This window comes from Podarcis filfolensis, assembly GCF_964270895.1.
Source record: "Podarcis filfolensis genome assembly, chromosome: 15".
NCBI lineage: Eukaryota > Metazoa > Chordata > Lepidosauria > Squamata > Lacertidae > Podarcis > Podarcis filfolensis.
The window spans coordinates 22,395,764-22,413,463 of NC_139618.1; the positions used below are offsets into that span (position 1 = coordinate 22,395,764).

The window sequence follows — 17,700 nt, forward strand, 5'->3', positions numbered from 1 at the left end:
CAAGCCTCTCTCCATGGCAATCTGGATGGCCATCTGTCAGGCATTCTTTAGGTGTGATTCCTGCATTGCGGAATCCAACTCTACAATTCTATGGTTCAGTGAACAGTTTCCCCCATGGCTGGGTGGGGTTGGGGGTTATAATCAGGATCATACAATGAAACTGATTCAGGACAGGACAGGCAAAAGCAAACCCTAGTTTAACATACTTAACCTTTGGAACTCACTGCCCCATGATGGGGTGGTCACCAGTTTACAAGGCTTTAAAAGGGAGTTAGATTTCTCCTCCATTCATTTGCCCATCAGTGGTTATTAGATTAAACAGGGACTGCCATGTTCAGAGCCAGTATACCTCAAAGAGGTCTGATTCTCTTCCCTTCCTTCCTTCCTGCTTTGTGTGTGTCGGGAGGAAGGGTCCTTCATCCTCTGCACTAGATTGGTAGCTACGAATTGCTCTTGAACTTGATGCTGTAATGTTCAGCAATTCAGAAACACGAGGGAAGTCGGGATAGCCTAGTATGCTTTCAGCTAAATCCTCCGGAGGGAGTTTTATTAGGGAAGAGACAATGCAAAGCCTTGCAATATTACTGCATGGTTTTATTCTTATTCAAGCTGTTTTATTACTTGCTTTGTCAATTATTGTCATTCAAATTGTCATTGTGTTACATTGCCTTGTTTAGTATCCTTTCAGCATTGTGCTACATTACACAGACTTGGGCTAGATGGAGTTTCCTTCCTGTTTACCCTGTTATTTCTTCCTCTCTTTTTCCTGCATATCAATATGCTGTTAAATGCCCTCTCCTCTTCTGAGGTTTCCAGCAGCTGGTGTTCAGAAGCATGGTGGAGGCAGAGCATGGTATCATGACTAGTAGTTATTGATAGCCTCCTCCATGAAGTTGTCCCATCCCCTTTTAAAGTCATCCAAGTTCATGGCCATCACTGCCTCTTCTGTGAGTGCATTCCATAGTTTAACTATCAGGAACCTGTGGCCCTTCTTACTGGTTCAGCTTTATTCACTTGGGTGCTGAATATCAGCAGACCCACAAATCTTGGGAATGAACTAGGTCTGTTGCCTTTAAGCCCTGCTTTAGGGTTTCCTGAAGGCATCTGACTGGCCACCATGAGAAGGAGAGGGCTGGACCAGGTCTTATCCAGGAGGTCTGATCCAGGTGTGATCCAGGAGGGCTCTTTTTATGTAGGTGGTTTCTAGACAGGAAACTAGGTTTCTGAAACCCCCCTTTTACATATTATGATTAAAGGAGTCCTTAGTCCTGTCCATTCACTTCAGTGAATCTACTCTGAGCAGGACAAGCATTGGATAGAGCTCTGTGCTTCAGTGGCCTAGTTTTGTACAAAATGCTAACTCGTTTTTTTGTTTAGCTAAAGTGTGGTCTGAGTGTCCAAACCTAGCTCTGGCAACAAACCATGATTCTGGCAACAAATCACAATGCGAAGCAGTTCCCAAACTGTGACTTCTTTTAACTCTGGTTTCAAGTTCGTAAGATGATTTGTGGGTGGTTGTTGTTGTTTTAAAAAAAGCTTAGTTAAAACAAACCATAGTTTAGCATTATGTATGACTGCACCCTTAAAATATTCACAGACTTCTGAGTTCGTGTGAAAGCTCATCGCCTGCCAAATCTCAAATTCCACGTCCTTCCATTTGCATCAACTCGCCTAAGCCTTCTTGAGCTTCCACAGTGTGAACTTCCTACATCTGCCTTTAGATTATGATAATAATACCACTGTCAGCAAGAATATTACCATAGCTAAACAACTCCCCCCCCCAACCGTTTCGCTCATTCAAATTAGCCTCTGTTGTTACAGCTTAAGTTGGGATCCCTACTGCAATTCAAGAATACGGCACAATAAAACTCCTGATGTCTCCTAGAACGCATTCTATGAAAATTACTTAATTAAGAAAGTGCATCTAGAGGCAAAAAGCAACTGGAAAGAGAGAGAGAGAGAGAGAGAGAGAGAGAGAGAGAGAGAGAGAGAGAGAGAGAGAGAAACACCCCAGGCAAAAGGTAATGTTTTCGCAGCACTGTTTTAATCTATATTTTACATAGATGAGTGGAACGCATTATGATGGGTGGGATTTGGGGGTGTATTTTGCAGGTATGTGTGTGACATACCTGAATCCTGTTATGGGTCCCAGGTTCTCATGTCCGGGAGGAGGAGAGGCAGCCTTCCCTGGGTGGGGTTGCACTCCCCTGAAAGGAGCAGGTTTGCACTGTGGTGGTGCTCCTGGATTCAACACTATGGCTGGAGGCTCAAGAGGCCTCAGTGGCTAGAAGGGCCTTTTTTTTTTAAAAAAAAAAAAGCTCCAGCTGGTTCTCCAGCTACGACCCATTTTTGTTAGAGATCACTATACTCCATGCACTGGAACCTTCAAAGTCGGATTATTACGATGTGCTCTATGTGGAGCTATCCCTGAAGACGACTGGGAAATTCCAGTTAGCTCAAAATGCAGCAGCCAAATTCCTGGCTGGGTTTCCACCTACATCTCATATAAACCCTGTTTCAAAACTGGTTCCCAGTTCATTTCCGGGCCAATTCAAGGTACTCACATTGTTGTTTAAAGTCCTAAATGACTCAGGCCCCCAATATCTGAAAAACCACCCTTCTTTTCTACAGACTCTCCTGGGTGCTGAAACTGGCAGAGGGAGCCTTCTTGGTGCCCTCAGAAGCTCAGGTGGTGGTGGCCCCTAAGCTGCAGAACTCTCTCCCCAGAAAGGCACGCCTGGCACCTTCATTATACAGCTTCTGGAGAATGATGCCCCTGGCTTTTGACACTTGAGGTGTATACTTTGAGGACCTGCCTTTTTTATTATTGTAAATTGTTTTAAATTGTTTTTAATATTGTGTTTTAATGTTGCAACCTGCCCTTAGGGTGAAGGATGGGAAATAAATAAATACAATACAATACACTGAGCCTTTGCGGATAAAAGGTACACATTGAATGGCAGGACTCAAAGGACCGCATATAAGCCTTTGAGCACACAATGCAAGCTCCTTAGATCCCTATAATGATCTCTCTGGATCTTAACCTGTATAAAATAAATAATCCAGGAGGACTATTAATTTACTTTTTAAAAAATGGAACCGAGGTTTTAAAGGACTTGTGGAGGTCTGCTCAAATGGCCACACCTTTGACAAAAAGGCGCATGCACTGACTTACGGCAAAAGTCAAAGCTTCTCCACGGACCGACGTCCACTTCTGCATTCTTGCAGGCACTGGCATAACGGGCTACTGAGTCACAGAGCTCTGACTGGTTCCCCCCACTCTGACACAGGCGGAAGAGGCAGGTCCGATAGTAAGCAGAGACATTCACCACTGAGTGGCACTCCAGGAAGGAGCTGTTGGTGGGATCGTTGATGATGCCACATTTCGACCGGCTCCGGTAGTCCTTCAGGAGCTCCGAATCGTTGTTGCAGGCCTTGAGAAGGTCGCCACACTCCCCGTTGCAAATCTCATTGAAGGTTGTCCAGCTGTCCAGGAAAACCGCCAGGTTGTCTGTGCACTTCCTGTTAGGGAAGCAGAATTCGTCGCTGCTGTTCCCGTTGAAAAAGCCACAGAGGCCCCCGGTGCAGTTGAAATAGATAGTTGAGAGGCGTATCTCCAGCATGCCAGAGTCCAAGTACAGGATATGTATGAGCCCTTCGGACTCAACCACGGTCCCGTTTTTGCTGCGGTAGATTTCCAGTTGGCCGGAAGGATGGAAATATGGAAGCTCCATTTCATATCCATTCACCTGCAAAAAGGATGGGGGTGGGGGGAGAAGAAATGAATGAATGAAGAGGAAAGTTGATGAGATGAGCCAGTGGTGCCTAGTGTCCATTGGGAATGGGAGGGTGAAAAGTAGGGAGGCCAACAGTAGGTGGCGCCAGAATCAAGCACAGGCTGAGCTAACAAAGGTTTATCCCCATTTCCTCTTGTTCTTGGTATTTATTACCCCTGCTATGCAAATATCTCCAGATGAATCCAAACTTCAATGTCTAAAATCCCTGGTAGAGGACAAGGATCCTGAGATCATTTTAAGGGTAGCCAAATTCTGTGCAATTGCCATAAAACTTAGGGAACAAGCTGTGCTGTCATAATGATTAAGGTTTTAAATGATAATTTTAAGTTATATTTTAGTGACCAAGTTTTAATTTATATATATATTTTTAACTGTTGCTATATCTGTATTGTCCCTGTTATACCTAATTGCAAATTCAAATGTATCCCTATCGTGTTTTATGACTACCTTGATATTGTATGTGGGCTGGAACTGGTCTGTGACCGAAATAATAAAATTCATTTGTTCATTCTTGTTCTGGTGCTTTCCTCTGGGGAAAAACCGCTCTTTAGCACCCATTTGGAGCAAACGGCAATTGGGTTTTCTGCTGTGGCTCAGTAGCAGAGCACCTCTTTGCATGCAGAGGAACCCGGGTTCAATCCCTGACATATCCAGGTAGGGCTGAGAGAGGACTCCTGTCTAAAACCCTGGAGAGCTGCTGCCAGCCAGAGTAGACAATACTGCACTAGATGAACCAATCGTCTAACTCAGTGTAAGGTATCTTCTTGTGTCCCCATGTTCCATCAACATCCCTACTCCTGTATTTAAGCCTCTCGGCTTAATTGATTCCTGGCCTTTCCCTCCCTTTCTTCTCTTCAAAACTGTTGAAATGTGCATTGGAAAGTCCTTGGGCAAGGAAGAACAGGGCTGGCTGTGTCTGCCCAAGCTATTCTCTTCTTCTAAGGGGTTCTGGGGTTCACCAGTAGGTTTGGGATGTGGGTAGCTGAATGACAATGCTAGCCAATTGACCACTGGCTTTGCTGAGTGGTAGACTACCTTTGAACATGGAGGTTTCTTATAGCCATCATGGCTAGTAGCTATATGGACTGTCCTTGAAATGGCCTAGTCCCAAAGATGTGGGATTGGTGCAGTAATACGCTGATCTGTAAGGACTCTTTGATGCAAAGACAGCACAAGGAGTTCTTCAAATGATCCGTCCAACTCTCTAATTCATGGGTAGGCAAACTAAGGCCCGGGGGCTGGATCCGACCCAATCGCCTTCTAAATCCGGCCCATGGACAGTCCAGGAATCAGTATGTTTTTACATGAGTAGAATGTGTGCTTTTATTTAAAATGCATATCTGGGTTATTTGTGGGGCATAGGAATTCATTCATTTCTTCTTCTTCTTCAAAATAATAGTCCAGCCCTCCACAAGGTCTGAGGGACAGTGGACCGGCCCCCTGCTGAAAAAGTGTGCTGACCCCTGCATCTAATTTTTGGGAAGTGATTTGCTCCTGTGGTTGTTGCAGAGCAAACCATTCTAGGCACTTGCACCCCTGATATTTTAAAACAAACAAATCTGAGATGATCACAGTATGCAGGTCAGAGACGCTTGATCTGACAGAGGTGTGTGTGAGACACATTGATCTGCAGATGCAGACATCCAGTGTGTAAACATGCATTTGTTGGAATGAACAGGGGGTGGGGGGGGGTGGAATGAAGCAGGGATGGAGTCTGACTACTAAGCGTGGGTTTGCAAAATCAGTTTTTACAGCAAAATGTCATCACAAAATGTCACCACCAGATTGACGAAAAGGTGAATTTGTTTTTATAATGTCTCTCCTCTGCTTCCTATCATACATTAGCAGTGCTCATACATGCAAGCTAATCGTGTGAGACAGGTTGGAAGGTGCTGTTTGTGCTGAAAACTGCTTTAAATAAATTGTCCAGAGCGAACGCTTGCTAAAGCACACATCCTTCCACCAGGTGGCAGTGTTGCCTATGAGCATGAGTCTAGGATGTGGAGAGGAGTTTCCCAGTGTTCAAGCTAGTGGGCAGAGGCACTACTGCCTGGGACAGGTAAATCCATCTTGCTCCTATCTCAGCCCAGAAGGTCTGCCAGGTTTCTGCAGGGCTTTGGAAGCCTCCAAAACTTAGGGAGGGGGTTGAAAATAAAACTCATAATATCTCTATGTTGTGACCACAACTTGGGTTATTGTATATATAGTTCTCGTCAGCTCACCTCAAAAAGGATATTGTAGAGCTGGAAAAAGTTTAGAAAAGAACGATCAAGGGGATACAGGAACTCGCATAGGAGGAAAAGTGACTAGGCTTCAGGCTTATTAGTTTGGGGGGGAAAGGTGAGTCTGGGGCAGGGACATGATAGAGGTGAATAGGATTGTGTGGAGATATGTTTGGGTCTGTCTCTTAGGATACTAAAACCTGGGAACATCCAGTGATCTTGAGTGTTAGAAGATTCAGAACTTCTTCACACGACACATAGTTAAACTATGGAATTTGTTCCTGCTGGAGGCAGTTATGCCTACAAACTTGGATGGCTCTAAAAGACAAATTCACTAAGGATAAGGCTACCCCTTCTCCTTCAGTTTCCAGTAACTGGTATTTAAGAAGCATTGCTGCTTCCAGCCGCGGTGGCAGAGGATAGCCATTGTGGCTAGTAGCCACTGACAGGCTTTATCCTTCATGAATTTGTCCAATAATCTTTCAAAGCCATTCAGGTTGGTGGCCGTCGCTGCTTCATGTGGAAGTGAAGCTTCATGCGGAAGTGAGTTCCATAGTTAGGGGGCTCCCCACTCTCTTCCTACAGCCCTGACTGATGTTGCCTAAAATTTCATATTTTACATTTATGATTTGACATTCAAACATAAAATACAAAAATTAAATATTGAATTATCTGAATTCTCCAACCTCCCTCCTCCCCTCCGTGGAGTCCACCAACAACATTTTCTTCTGCATCTCATACCATTTTCTATTTATCTATATAACTCAAATTTTAACCATAGTCAAAGTTGCCTAAACTTTCTGCTATTTATATATTTTTAAAGCTGCATGTAAATTTCGCTCATGCAGATAACATCATCTCCCTCCCTCCCTCCCTCCCTCTCTCTATATCTGTCTTTTTAAGAGACACACAATTATTTTAACTGTGAGCAGCACAGCGTCAAGCTGAGGTTGTTTGATCACTCATGTAAACTCATTTTGTGTCTTCCGTCATTAGTGTTAACACTGCCTGATAAAATGCGTATCTGGGGGAGAATGTCAGCGGCGGGTGTAGCTAATGAGACACTCTGCATTTCCTATCACAGATGATCCTCTGTCTTGGCAGGATTAAGAAAAGAACCAACTCTTGTTTTCATCAGGCAGCCAGGACAGGGGGGCAGATGACACGTTCAGTAGGAACACACTTGTTATTATTGCTAAGCATTGTTTTGCTGGCTTAGAAGACCTGCATCTTAACCACTAGCTCTGCATCTGAGTGGATATTAGCAAACAATCACATATTTGCAGTACACAATGAATGTTATATTCAGTTCCACCAGAACTCTTTGCTCTGCTATGTCAGGCTGTGGATCTGTCCAGGCCAAGAGTGGGGAATTTTTAATTTATTTATTTACGGCTATTAGCCCATAAAATATGTACAAACATAAAAACACAGAGGCATAAAAACAGATATATCCAAGAGTGGGGAAACTTTTGGGCCCGATCCAGGCTTGATTATTGTAACTCACTCTACGTGGGGCTGCCCTTGAGACTGACCCAGAAACTCCAGCGGGTGCAGAGTGCTGCAGCGAGACTCCTTACAGGGTCCTCGCTGTGGGATCACATTCACCCAGTGCTATACCAGCTGCACTGGCTCCCGGCGGAGTACAGGATCAGGTTTAAGGTGCTGGTTTTAACCTTTAAAGCCCTATATGGCCTAGGACCCTCGTACCTACGGGACTGCCTCTCCTGGTATGTCCCATGAAGGACCTTATGGTCTTCAAATAAAAACATCCCGGAGATCCCGGGCCACAGGGAGGTTAGGCTGGCCTCAGCCAGAGCCAGGGCTTTTTCAGCTGTGGCCCCGATCTGGTGGAACGCTCTGTCACAAGAGACTAGGGCCCTGCGGGACTTGACATCTTTCCACAGGGCCTGCAAGACAGAGCTGTTCCACCAGGCCTTTGGCCAAAGCACCCTCCTTCTGTAATCCTCATAGAACTCTAGCCCAATAGTTGCCATTAATTTGATTCTGAATTGATTTTAGAATGTATTTCAATTACTTGACTGTGATTTTATATAAACTGTGCCACTTTTACTGTTGTTAGCTGCTCTGAGCCCCAGCTTTGGCTGGGGAGGGTGGGATATAAATAATATTTTATTATATTATTATTATCAGGATTAGCCTTGCGGGCCACGTTTGACAAGTGGGCACAGCTGCCTACCTGTCAAAATCCATTGTGCTTACTCCGAGGCTAAAAGTGAACCAGGAAGAGACCAGCAAAGTTTTCTCCACCATGTTTCCCCTTTAAGACTCCAAGATCAGGGACTTAAAGATGGGAGGCGGGGAGACCAACCCAGACTGCATTTAGGAGGCACATAAGTGGAGGACAGGGGGACTCAGAGTAGGACCCTGGGAGATCAGGGTTCAAATCCCCACTCAGCTCTGAAGTTCACTGGGAGACCTTCCACCAAAAGAATTTACTGAGCATTGATACAAGGCAGTACCTTGATTTCAGAGTTGTCTACGCCTCCGATTTTGACTTCCTGGCTGGCAAGATGGATGATCAGGCTCCGAAGCCAGTCAGGACTTGATTCTGGTTTCTTTTTGCTGATGTCCACTTCCAGAAAACTGGGCCTGTCCGGGCAGGTTTTGACCAGCGTGTAGGAATTGTCTGGGGGGTAAGCGAACGTGACGCCGTCAAAGGTCTGCAGCACCTGATCCTGGGAGACCAGACACAACGTCTCCCTCTTGGGATAGCAGCCCTGGTAGCCATTTTCTACAGCACAGACCTCTCCTTCTTGGCAGGAGGAGTTGAAGCAGGTGACCTCTCCTCCGTCCTCACACCAACACTGCACCGTGCAGTCCACCGAGGCCCAGAACGACTCTCCGATGGCGTGGTACTGGCCGTCCACATCGCAGCCGCACTGGTGGATGGGGACACACAGGTCTGTGCTGAGGACATAGCCCTCATTGCAGTCGCAGCCCTCGGTGCAAGGGGAGGTGCAGGTCAAGGGGGCAGTGAGGTCCGAGCAGGTGGCCGGGCAGCTGCTGGTACACACAGAGTAGTGGCTGGACTCTGGACACTGCACAGCAGCAGCTGGAAGAAGCAGACAAGGGGCATTTATTGATTTAGCCAGTTCATTTATTGCATTCATAGTCATTCATAGTCCACCTTTTTCTCCAAGGAGCTCACAGGTGGCACACATGGTTCCTCTTCTTCCACACAACAATCCTGCAAGGTAGGTTGGGTTGAGAGTGAGTGACTGGCCTGGTGAGCTTCATGGCTGAGTGGGGATTTGAACCCTGGTTTCCCAGGTTGGAGCCCAACACTCTAACCACTACACCACACAGGCTGTCATTCAGCTTAAGAACATAACAAGAGCCCTGCTGGATCGGAGGCCAATGGCCCATCTAGTCCAGCAACCAGATGCCCATGCAAAGCCCACAAGCAGAACCTGAGCACAGCACCACTGTCCCCACTTGTGAGTCCCAGTGACTGGCTTTCAGAGCACCGCCTCTGACAGTGGAGATGGAACATAACCTTTATGGCCGGTAACCATTCCTAGCTTTATCCTCCATGATAGCTTCTGGGGTTGTGTTGTCTGGGGCTGATGGGAGCTGTGGTCCAAAACAGATGGTCTAATAATCCCTTACTTATGCAACCGATCATTGCATCCTGTTAAGAGTCTTGTTCTGCTTTATGTCAAAATTGGGCCGACAGTGTGGCAGCCTTTGGAACTCCCTGCCACACAAGCACTCCTCTATTGCCTTTCTGGTGCCTGGTGAAGGAGTTCCCCTTTCAGCAAGCCTTCCAAGTGGAGAACTATATCCCCAGTTTGTACTTGTATGGGATTTGAAATGAATTGCTGCTGTTGTTTTGAACTGTGTTTACATATTTAATTGTGTTTTAATCAGTACTATTTTTCTAGGGGAAAAAGGTGCCGGAACGCACCATGAACGCCTCCCTCATTCTCTTAGAATGGCAAAGGCGTCCGGCTGAGAGGTGCCGGAAATGAGTGAGCTCTGGTTGAAAAAAAGCCATGTGTTTTATCATTGTTTATAACTGGTTTTTTTAATGTGAAAGCTGTGTTATTTGTGCATGGGGTTGGAATGGATGACCTTTGGAGTCCCTTCCAACTCTGCAATTCTATGGTTCTGTAATTATACTGTGTGCATTGATTGTATTGTCAATCACTTTGGAATGGCTCATGGGAAGCAATTAATAAATGACATTAATCATCACATCTGGAAGGCACCAGCTTTAATAAGGCTCTCTTAAGCTAGCAGATGGTTATACCTGAGACACATATCTGTGCTAGTCCAACTCAGAGTAGACCCTGCCTGAAACCCTGGAGAGCTGCTGCCAGTCAGTGCAGGCAATATTTAGCTAGATGCATCAGTATAAGGCAGCTTCCTATGTTCACAGTTCCTTTTCCTTTTCTGAGTTGGGCAGGTGCAAATCAAGATGAAGTCAGCTGAATGATGCAGGTGACAAATGAGAGACAGAGGGAGAGAGGCAAGCCAGTACAGATGCCCCCAATTTATCCAAGCCCCAAATGTCAGCCGTAAATCCTGCCGTGTCTCTCACTTGAATTCAACGCGGGCACTTAAATTCCTTCCACCGACCCAGCATTGAATTCCGCCCAGGGAGCAAAGAACAAGCTAGAGTGGTTTCGCTTCTGCTTGTCCTTTGCTCGCTGCTCCTTAGTTACTTCAAGTGTCCCTTTGTCTTTTCTTGGATTGTAAGCAGGGAGAGGGCTGAATCAGCTTTCATGGCAGCAATGCTTACTTGAATCCCAGCCCCTCTTGGCTTTTCTATGTTAAGCTCATTCAGTGTTTGGATGGAGAGCTTTTTTCCCCCCTTCCCCCCAGTGCTCCCATCAACGTTTCTTGAAGGCTGCTGAAACCACAGCTCTTCTCAGAAAGGGAACCCAAAGTTAACCTTACGTTCCTCACCCTCAAGCCTGGGTACAAGTAACTGCTCTGTGGCACAGCCACTTGCTCTGTCCTCGCCTCTCCTTTTCCTGTGTATGTGGTGAAGAGCCTTGTTGAGCAAAGGATTGTTATGATGTGTGCTGCTTGGAAGGGTGAATAACAAAGCAATATGGAAATGCCTTAAGTGAAGAAATCTAAATGCGCATCGAGGGCACTAGATCAGTTCGGTGTTAACATGCATGCTGGAGAATGGTGGGAGACTCCAATTCTCTTGTCAGCCTGTCAGTTTTTCTCCAAAAACACAGCGGTGCTGATTGGGGACAAAGAAGGGTAGAGTGAAATCTGTGGAACTCACTCCCACAGGAGGCAGTGATGGCCAAGAGCTTTGTGGGCTTTACAAAAGGATTAGACAAATTCATGGAGGAGATGGCTAGCAATAGCTGTCTGCCGTCACTGTTTGAGGCTTTCTGCCTTTGAATTAACTTGGGGTCATAGATGGGCAAGGGACACAGGTGGTGCTGTGGGTTAAACCACAGAGCCTAGGACTTGCCGATCAGAAGGTTGGCGGTTCGAATCCCCGTGACGGGGTGAGCTCCCATTCCTCGGTCCCTGCTCCTGCCAACCTAGCAGTTCGAAAGCACGTCAAAGTGCAAGTAGATAAATAGTTACCACTCCAGCGGGAAGGTAAACGGCATTTCCGTGCGCTGCTCTGGTTCGCCAGAAGCAGCTTAGTCATGCTGGCCACATGACCCAGAAGCTGTACACCAGCTCCCTCGGCCAATAAAGCGAGATGAGCGCTGCAACCCCAGAGTCGGTCACAACTGGACCTAATGGTCAGGGGTCCCTTTACCTTCACCATAGATGGGCAGAATGCTGTTTCACTCATGTCCCCCTTGCAGGCTTCCCACAAGCATCTGGTCAGTCTAGGGTTTCCCAAACTTGGGTCTCCAGCTGTTTTTGGCCTACACCTCCCATCATCCCTAGTTAGCAGGATCAGTGGTCAGGGATGATGGGAATTGTAGTCCAAAAACAGTTGGAAACCCAAGTTTGGGAAACCCTGGGTTGGTCACCTTGAGAACAAGAAGGTAGAATAAATGGACCATTGGCTTGATCTAGCATGGCTTGTCCAATGTTCTTATGTTGTTAAATGTGGGCTTGTATCCAATGCTACTCAGAGAAGACTCATCAAAGTTAATGGACATGACTAGCTTAGGTCCATTAATTTCAGTGGGTCTATAAGGGATGTGGGTGGCGCTGTGGGTTAAGCCACAGAGCCTAGGACTTGCCGATCAGAAGGTCGGTGGTTTGAATCCCCGCGATGGGGTGAGCTCCCATTGCTCACTCCCTGCTCCTGCCAACCTAGCAGTTTGAAAGCACCTCAAAGTGCAAGTAGATAAATAGGTACCGCTCTGGCGGGAAGGTAAACGGTGTTTCCATGCGCTGCTCTGGTTCGCCAGAAGCGGCTTAGTCATGCTGGCCAGAAGCTGACATGACCCAGAAGCTGTACACTGGCTCCCTCAGCCAATAAAGCGAGATGAGCGCCGCAACCCCAGAGTTGGCCACGACTGGACCTAATGGTCAGGGGTCCCTTTGCCTTTACCTATGATGAGTAGGACTTAGTTGGAGACAATCCTTGTTTTGCACCAGTGGCTCTGCTTCTTCCTCTTTTTACAAAAATAAATAAATCACAAATTGACGAGGAGATGTGGAGAACAGAACTGAAGATTGGGAAAACGAGGAACTGAGAGAAATGGAAATCAACAAATCTACCCATTCCTTGGGATGATGGGAGTTGTAGTCCAAGCATGGCCCCTGTTCCCATCTTGTTTGCTTCTGGAAGTTTGCATCTTTCTGAAGCTCCATTGTACGCCCACTTACCGCATCCTGTCTGTGCTCTCCACTCTCCAATGGGGATCCCAAGGGCTTGGCAAACCAAGGCGTAAGCTTGAATCGCCTGGCAGAGCCCTCCGGTGCCGTTATCTCGGATGCTACACAGGTCGTAAACACAGCTGTGGACAAAAGCTGTCGGGTCAACGATGGCGCCACATTCCCAGAGAGGACCTCCAGTTTTGTTGATAAAGCCACAGTGCTCGGGGCCAAAATAGAGGGACTCGGTCGCTGCATCGCAAAGGCTGCAGTTGTCTAAGCAGCCTGGGGAGCACTTCCATTCAGGGTGATAGACACGCCAGCTTTCCCCCAGATCCAGCACCGATGTGGCCATTTTGCCATCCGAGCGCAGCACATCATCCTCTGGGTTCTTGTTGTAGTTCCCACAGAGACCACATGTGGCATTGATGTAGGAGCCTGGGACAGAAATAGCAGCATAATGGTCTCCATCGTAGGTCACTAAGAGGCCAAAGTCTGTTTCTACCGCTGTCGACAAACCACTCTGGTAGATTTTTATGGCCCCCAGTTCCAGGAAAACGGGTAGAGACATAACCAAGTCGTCTATCTGCAGGATGGGTACAAAATATAAAACATTGTTTTCTTTTATTAAAAAAATATAATAAATAAATAAATAGGGGTGGGGAGACATAGGGAGAGGGGGAGAGAGAGAGAGGAAAAGAGGAGGGTCCAAAATGTATTTATTTACTATTTTATAACAAAACGTCTGCTAACCAGACCATTATTATTTCATTCAATGCAGTGCTAAGTCACCATCCTGTCAGCACAAATATTTCTGCATGTGCAACAAGATTTCCCCTCCTCCTCCCACCCTTTTCTCAAATCTGCTCTGAAGTGTTGGGGGAATCCCAAATAGGTTTAGGGGGCACACAGTGGGGGTGAGGGGGTGAGGAGTGAGACAAGTCCCATTGCACAAGGGGAAATCTTGCTACTCATGGGAAGCTTACACAGGGCTACATTTGTGTTTTTTTTCATAATATATTTATTAAGGTTTTAAGAATTTATATAAAATAGAAAAAACAGAACAAAAAAAAACAAAAACAATGAAAATACATACAAACCAAACAGAACACATACAAAACAAGTATAATTTCAATCCCTTATATTCATAAAACTTACTTTCCCGACCTCCTCATACCTCCCCTTTCTGTATTCCATTCTCTAATTAAGTAAATTCAGCAAATCCTTCCCCTAATTTCTGTATAATTTTTAACCTTTCTTTTCTTAATCACATAATCATTACAGCTTTTAACCACTTAATTTCTGAATCAACATCGTTCTAGCCTTCAATAATTTTACAATGTTTCTTAAGATAGTCCTTAAATTTCTTCCAATCTTCTTCCGCCGTCTCTTTTCCCTGGTCTCGGAAAAGGGCTACATTTGATACAATCCAACATTATGAGTCACAGAGCCCCTCAAATTTATTTAGCACTGCACAGAGACGCTATCCAGATGTGAGGGGGGGAGCTACAATCTGGAATTCAATCAGAAAGTTCAGTTTTGGATCCCGCTATCCTAAAAGCAGGAATGACCTTGGCGTGGTGACGATGCTTTGTTCTCCAAACCATAACCTGGAGGTGTTCTGCTTCATAACTGAGTTGGTACCATCTGGCCAGAAAGACTGTAATGTGCAGCATATACGCTCAAGCATAGCAGTACATAGGAAGAGGTCCATTTACATCTTGTGTATAAAAGGGGTGACATTGAAGTGCGAAGGAAGATGTAACAGTGTATTTCTGAATAACTTTAAAAACTCTGGGTGTGAGCTCCACTGGGAGCTAGGAAAAAGGCTCCTTCAGCTTCATCCAACCCAAAGGCCATCAGTTGACCACCCCTGTCTGAAAGGAGCGTTCAGACAGCAGCTACACACACTTCTCAAGATGAACTGAAAACCACGTGAAATGTCGTTTTAACGTCAGAAAAAAACCTAGAAAGGATAACCCCAGTATTAATGACGGAAGCCTACAAGGAACAGTGTTAAGTGGATTCTGAGCTAATATTTTATGTATTGTTAGCAGGTTTTGGTGCTTTACAAATGAAATATTTCTCCAAACAACCCTGTTATTATTTGATCATCCACCTCCCTCTCCAACTGGCTGACTGACACCACTACAACCAGCAGCACCAGTGTTCTTATTCCAGTGCCATTTTTCCTTTTCAAAATTCTTCCTGGTTAATTCCCAGCCAACAAAGGGTCAAATGTAGTGGTGTCATGGCATTATGTAGCCAATCAGAGCTGGATACATGACAACTTCTCTGAGGCTGAGCAAAACAGCTCAGGAAGCACTATCCTAACTTTGCAGTCCCTGAAAAATTGCCAAAAGGGTGGTGGTTGATTTTTGCTGCCAAAAATGTTTGTGAAAATATCCCATTTTTTCAGTCTAGCTCTAGTTTTAAATGGGGTTGGAGGAGAAATTCAATACAGTTCTCTTTTGAAGATGAAGTGGCTTAATTTGCTCTTTCCAAAACAGAAACACAACCATCCTTTGAAATTTGCACATCTCCAAATTTTGCAAAACATTTCTTCAGCCAAGTAATATGCACACAATGCATATGACTGAGTAAAGTGTGCATAAAATAGCACGTATTAGTGAAAATATCATGTAAAAATGCATTATATTAAGCTAAACTTTTCTGTGAACAGCCTTGAGACCTCCGGGTATAGGGCAGTATATTAATAATAATAATAATAATAATAATAATAATAAGAAGAAGAAGAAGAAGAAGAAGAAGCTTTGCACTGTGTGTGTGCACTGGGAGAAATCCACTCTAAAATGCTGATGAATTTTCGTGACTTAAAACAAATAAAGAAATCACAAAAAGAAGTGGAAATGTGGAGAGCTGATCTTTAAGACTGGAATAGTAAGAAATTGAGAGAAATCAAAATTGATGTATTCTCTGGTCCCTAATTTTAAATGAATCAAGGGCCCTTAATTGAATTTTCTCCCCATAATGTAAGAATTGACTCTCACCATAATTTTCCCAAAGCTGCCTTTGGGGATGATTATCTTGTGCGAATAAACCTCAACAGAGATATCCTTTAGCCAGGAAACAGAAGAGCCACCTCGATTCTCATTCTTAGCTTCCACGCTAAAGAAAGGGAGGATGGATCCTGGCCAACACTGCCTGGCTAGGAGGTAGGAGCAAGAACCCTGGAAATGGAAGAGGAAGCCATCGAAAGTGTGGTAGTGAGGGTCCCCGAAGACCACACAAGTGCTGCTTTCCACTGGCACACACTGGTAGAACTTATCCTTTGGCTCACAGAGTTCGTAGGGGCCGCAAGACACCTCCTGGCAAAATATCTCATTGTTGAAATCCAGGCAACGACATTTGATGGAGCAGTTTGCGCTTTCCCAGAATATCTCTCCTTGACGGAGAAACTGGCCTAAAAGAATAAGAACATGAACAAGAAAAAGAATCAGCCCATTTTGTAGCAAAGATCTGGATGCAACGATGTTTTACTCTGAGTAAATCAATTTTAAACACACACACACTTCAAATGATAGCAATCCTGAATTGCAAAAGCTGCTTGAATTTAGTAGGTGTCACTTCTACGTTCAAAGCACGAGAAGACGAAAACTCAACATGTTCAAATCGCAGTGCATTGACCACAATTAAGCTCCGACAAAGTCTTCTGGCACCAACAAATTACTACATCCGTGCAGCGTGAATTACATCTCAAATACGCCACCGCTGCTGTAACTGAATTCTAGTAACAATTGGGTGAGTTATGTTTGCAACTCAAGGGGCATTAATTTGCAATTGCTTAGTTAGGCTCATTTTCCTCCAGTATGAATTAGCAGTAATTAAACATCAAGCAGCATAATTTCGAAGCAACAATACTTCATGATAGACACGGCATTACAGAAAATAAACCACTGTGTGTGTGTTTATCTATAATACAAAATTTTGTATCAGGGGTTGGGGATGTTTTTCAGCCTGAGGGCTACATTTCCTTCCAGGCAAACTTCTGGGGGAGATATGCTAGTGATGGGTGGACCAACGAAGTTGAATTTTGCCTTTGCACAGTAGGCCAGTTTCCACACATACTCACACACATCTCTGTTTTCCATCCAAACAAGTAAGAAATATTATCAGAGTTCAAAGACATGTTGCTGCCCTGGGTTCCTCTGGGAGGAAGGCTGGGATGTAAACCGAATGAAATCAAATCAATTGAAATAAATAATTCTAGACAGGCCAAAGAGGAGGCACAACTGGTGAGGGGTGTGGTCTGGGGATTCTAGATTCTGCTGTCCGCAGGTTACTCGATTCGGGTTGGAAAACCATCTCTTTGATTAGGTTATCCAAGCCTTTTCCTCCTGGCACATGTCCCAGATGAATGAAGAAGAGAGTGGCAATTGTAATTTTGGCAAAGGCCACCCCCCTGCTGAACGTCACTGAGCAGGCGTGGATACACTCTCTTCCCACACCTGTTTTCACATGGAATGAATGAAACCAGTGTGGCGATCACACAGGGTCCCCGGACGTTTGACGGTCTATTGATCCCTGTGCCACCACTGTGGTTGCTTCCCCGCTGCCACCAACCCGTTTCTCTCGGGTACGCACAGAGTCCAGACAGTTGTTAACATTAAACCAAATAAACAAGTTTATTTTATAAGCATTATCAAGTTTATGGTTTCAGATAATTTTTCTTGTCAGTTTCTTAATCTTAGCTTCTTTACCGGCCTATACCTTCCTAATAACTTCTAACTGATTATCCAAACTGTTAAGTTGTGGGTGAACATATCAGACGACACAGCGATTCTTCAAACAGCTCTTGTTTATTCAGAAGCCAGAACAGAACTGAACTGAGGAGCTCAGTCAGCCTGCTTATATAGAGCTCCAGTACAACGTTACTGTAG

At 45.1% G+C, this 17,700-nt stretch overlaps 1 protein-coding gene across 2 annotated transcripts in view; it reads right to left on the bottom strand.

The window, feature by feature from the left end:
• Positions 1–17,700, bottom strand: part of TECTA (tectorin alpha) — an 86,907-nt gene that overhangs the window by 41,525 nt on the left and 27,682 nt on the right. For both annotated transcript variants that reach the window (XR_014542065.1, XM_083588258.1), the window contains exons 6-9: positions 15,811–16,223; positions 12,812–13,385; positions 8,503–9,095; positions 3,176–3,749 (exon numbers count right to left, since the gene is read on the bottom strand). Coding sequence is in view for 1 of the 2 variants with exons in the window: in XM_083588258.1 (XP_083444384.1) it covers positions 3,176–3,749; positions 8,503–9,095; positions 12,812–13,385; positions 15,811–16,223 (2,154 nt within the window). In the remaining variant the exon portion in view is untranslated. The remainder of the gene's footprint in view (positions 1–3,175; positions 3,750–8,502; positions 9,096–12,811; positions 13,386–15,810; positions 16,224–17,700) is intronic.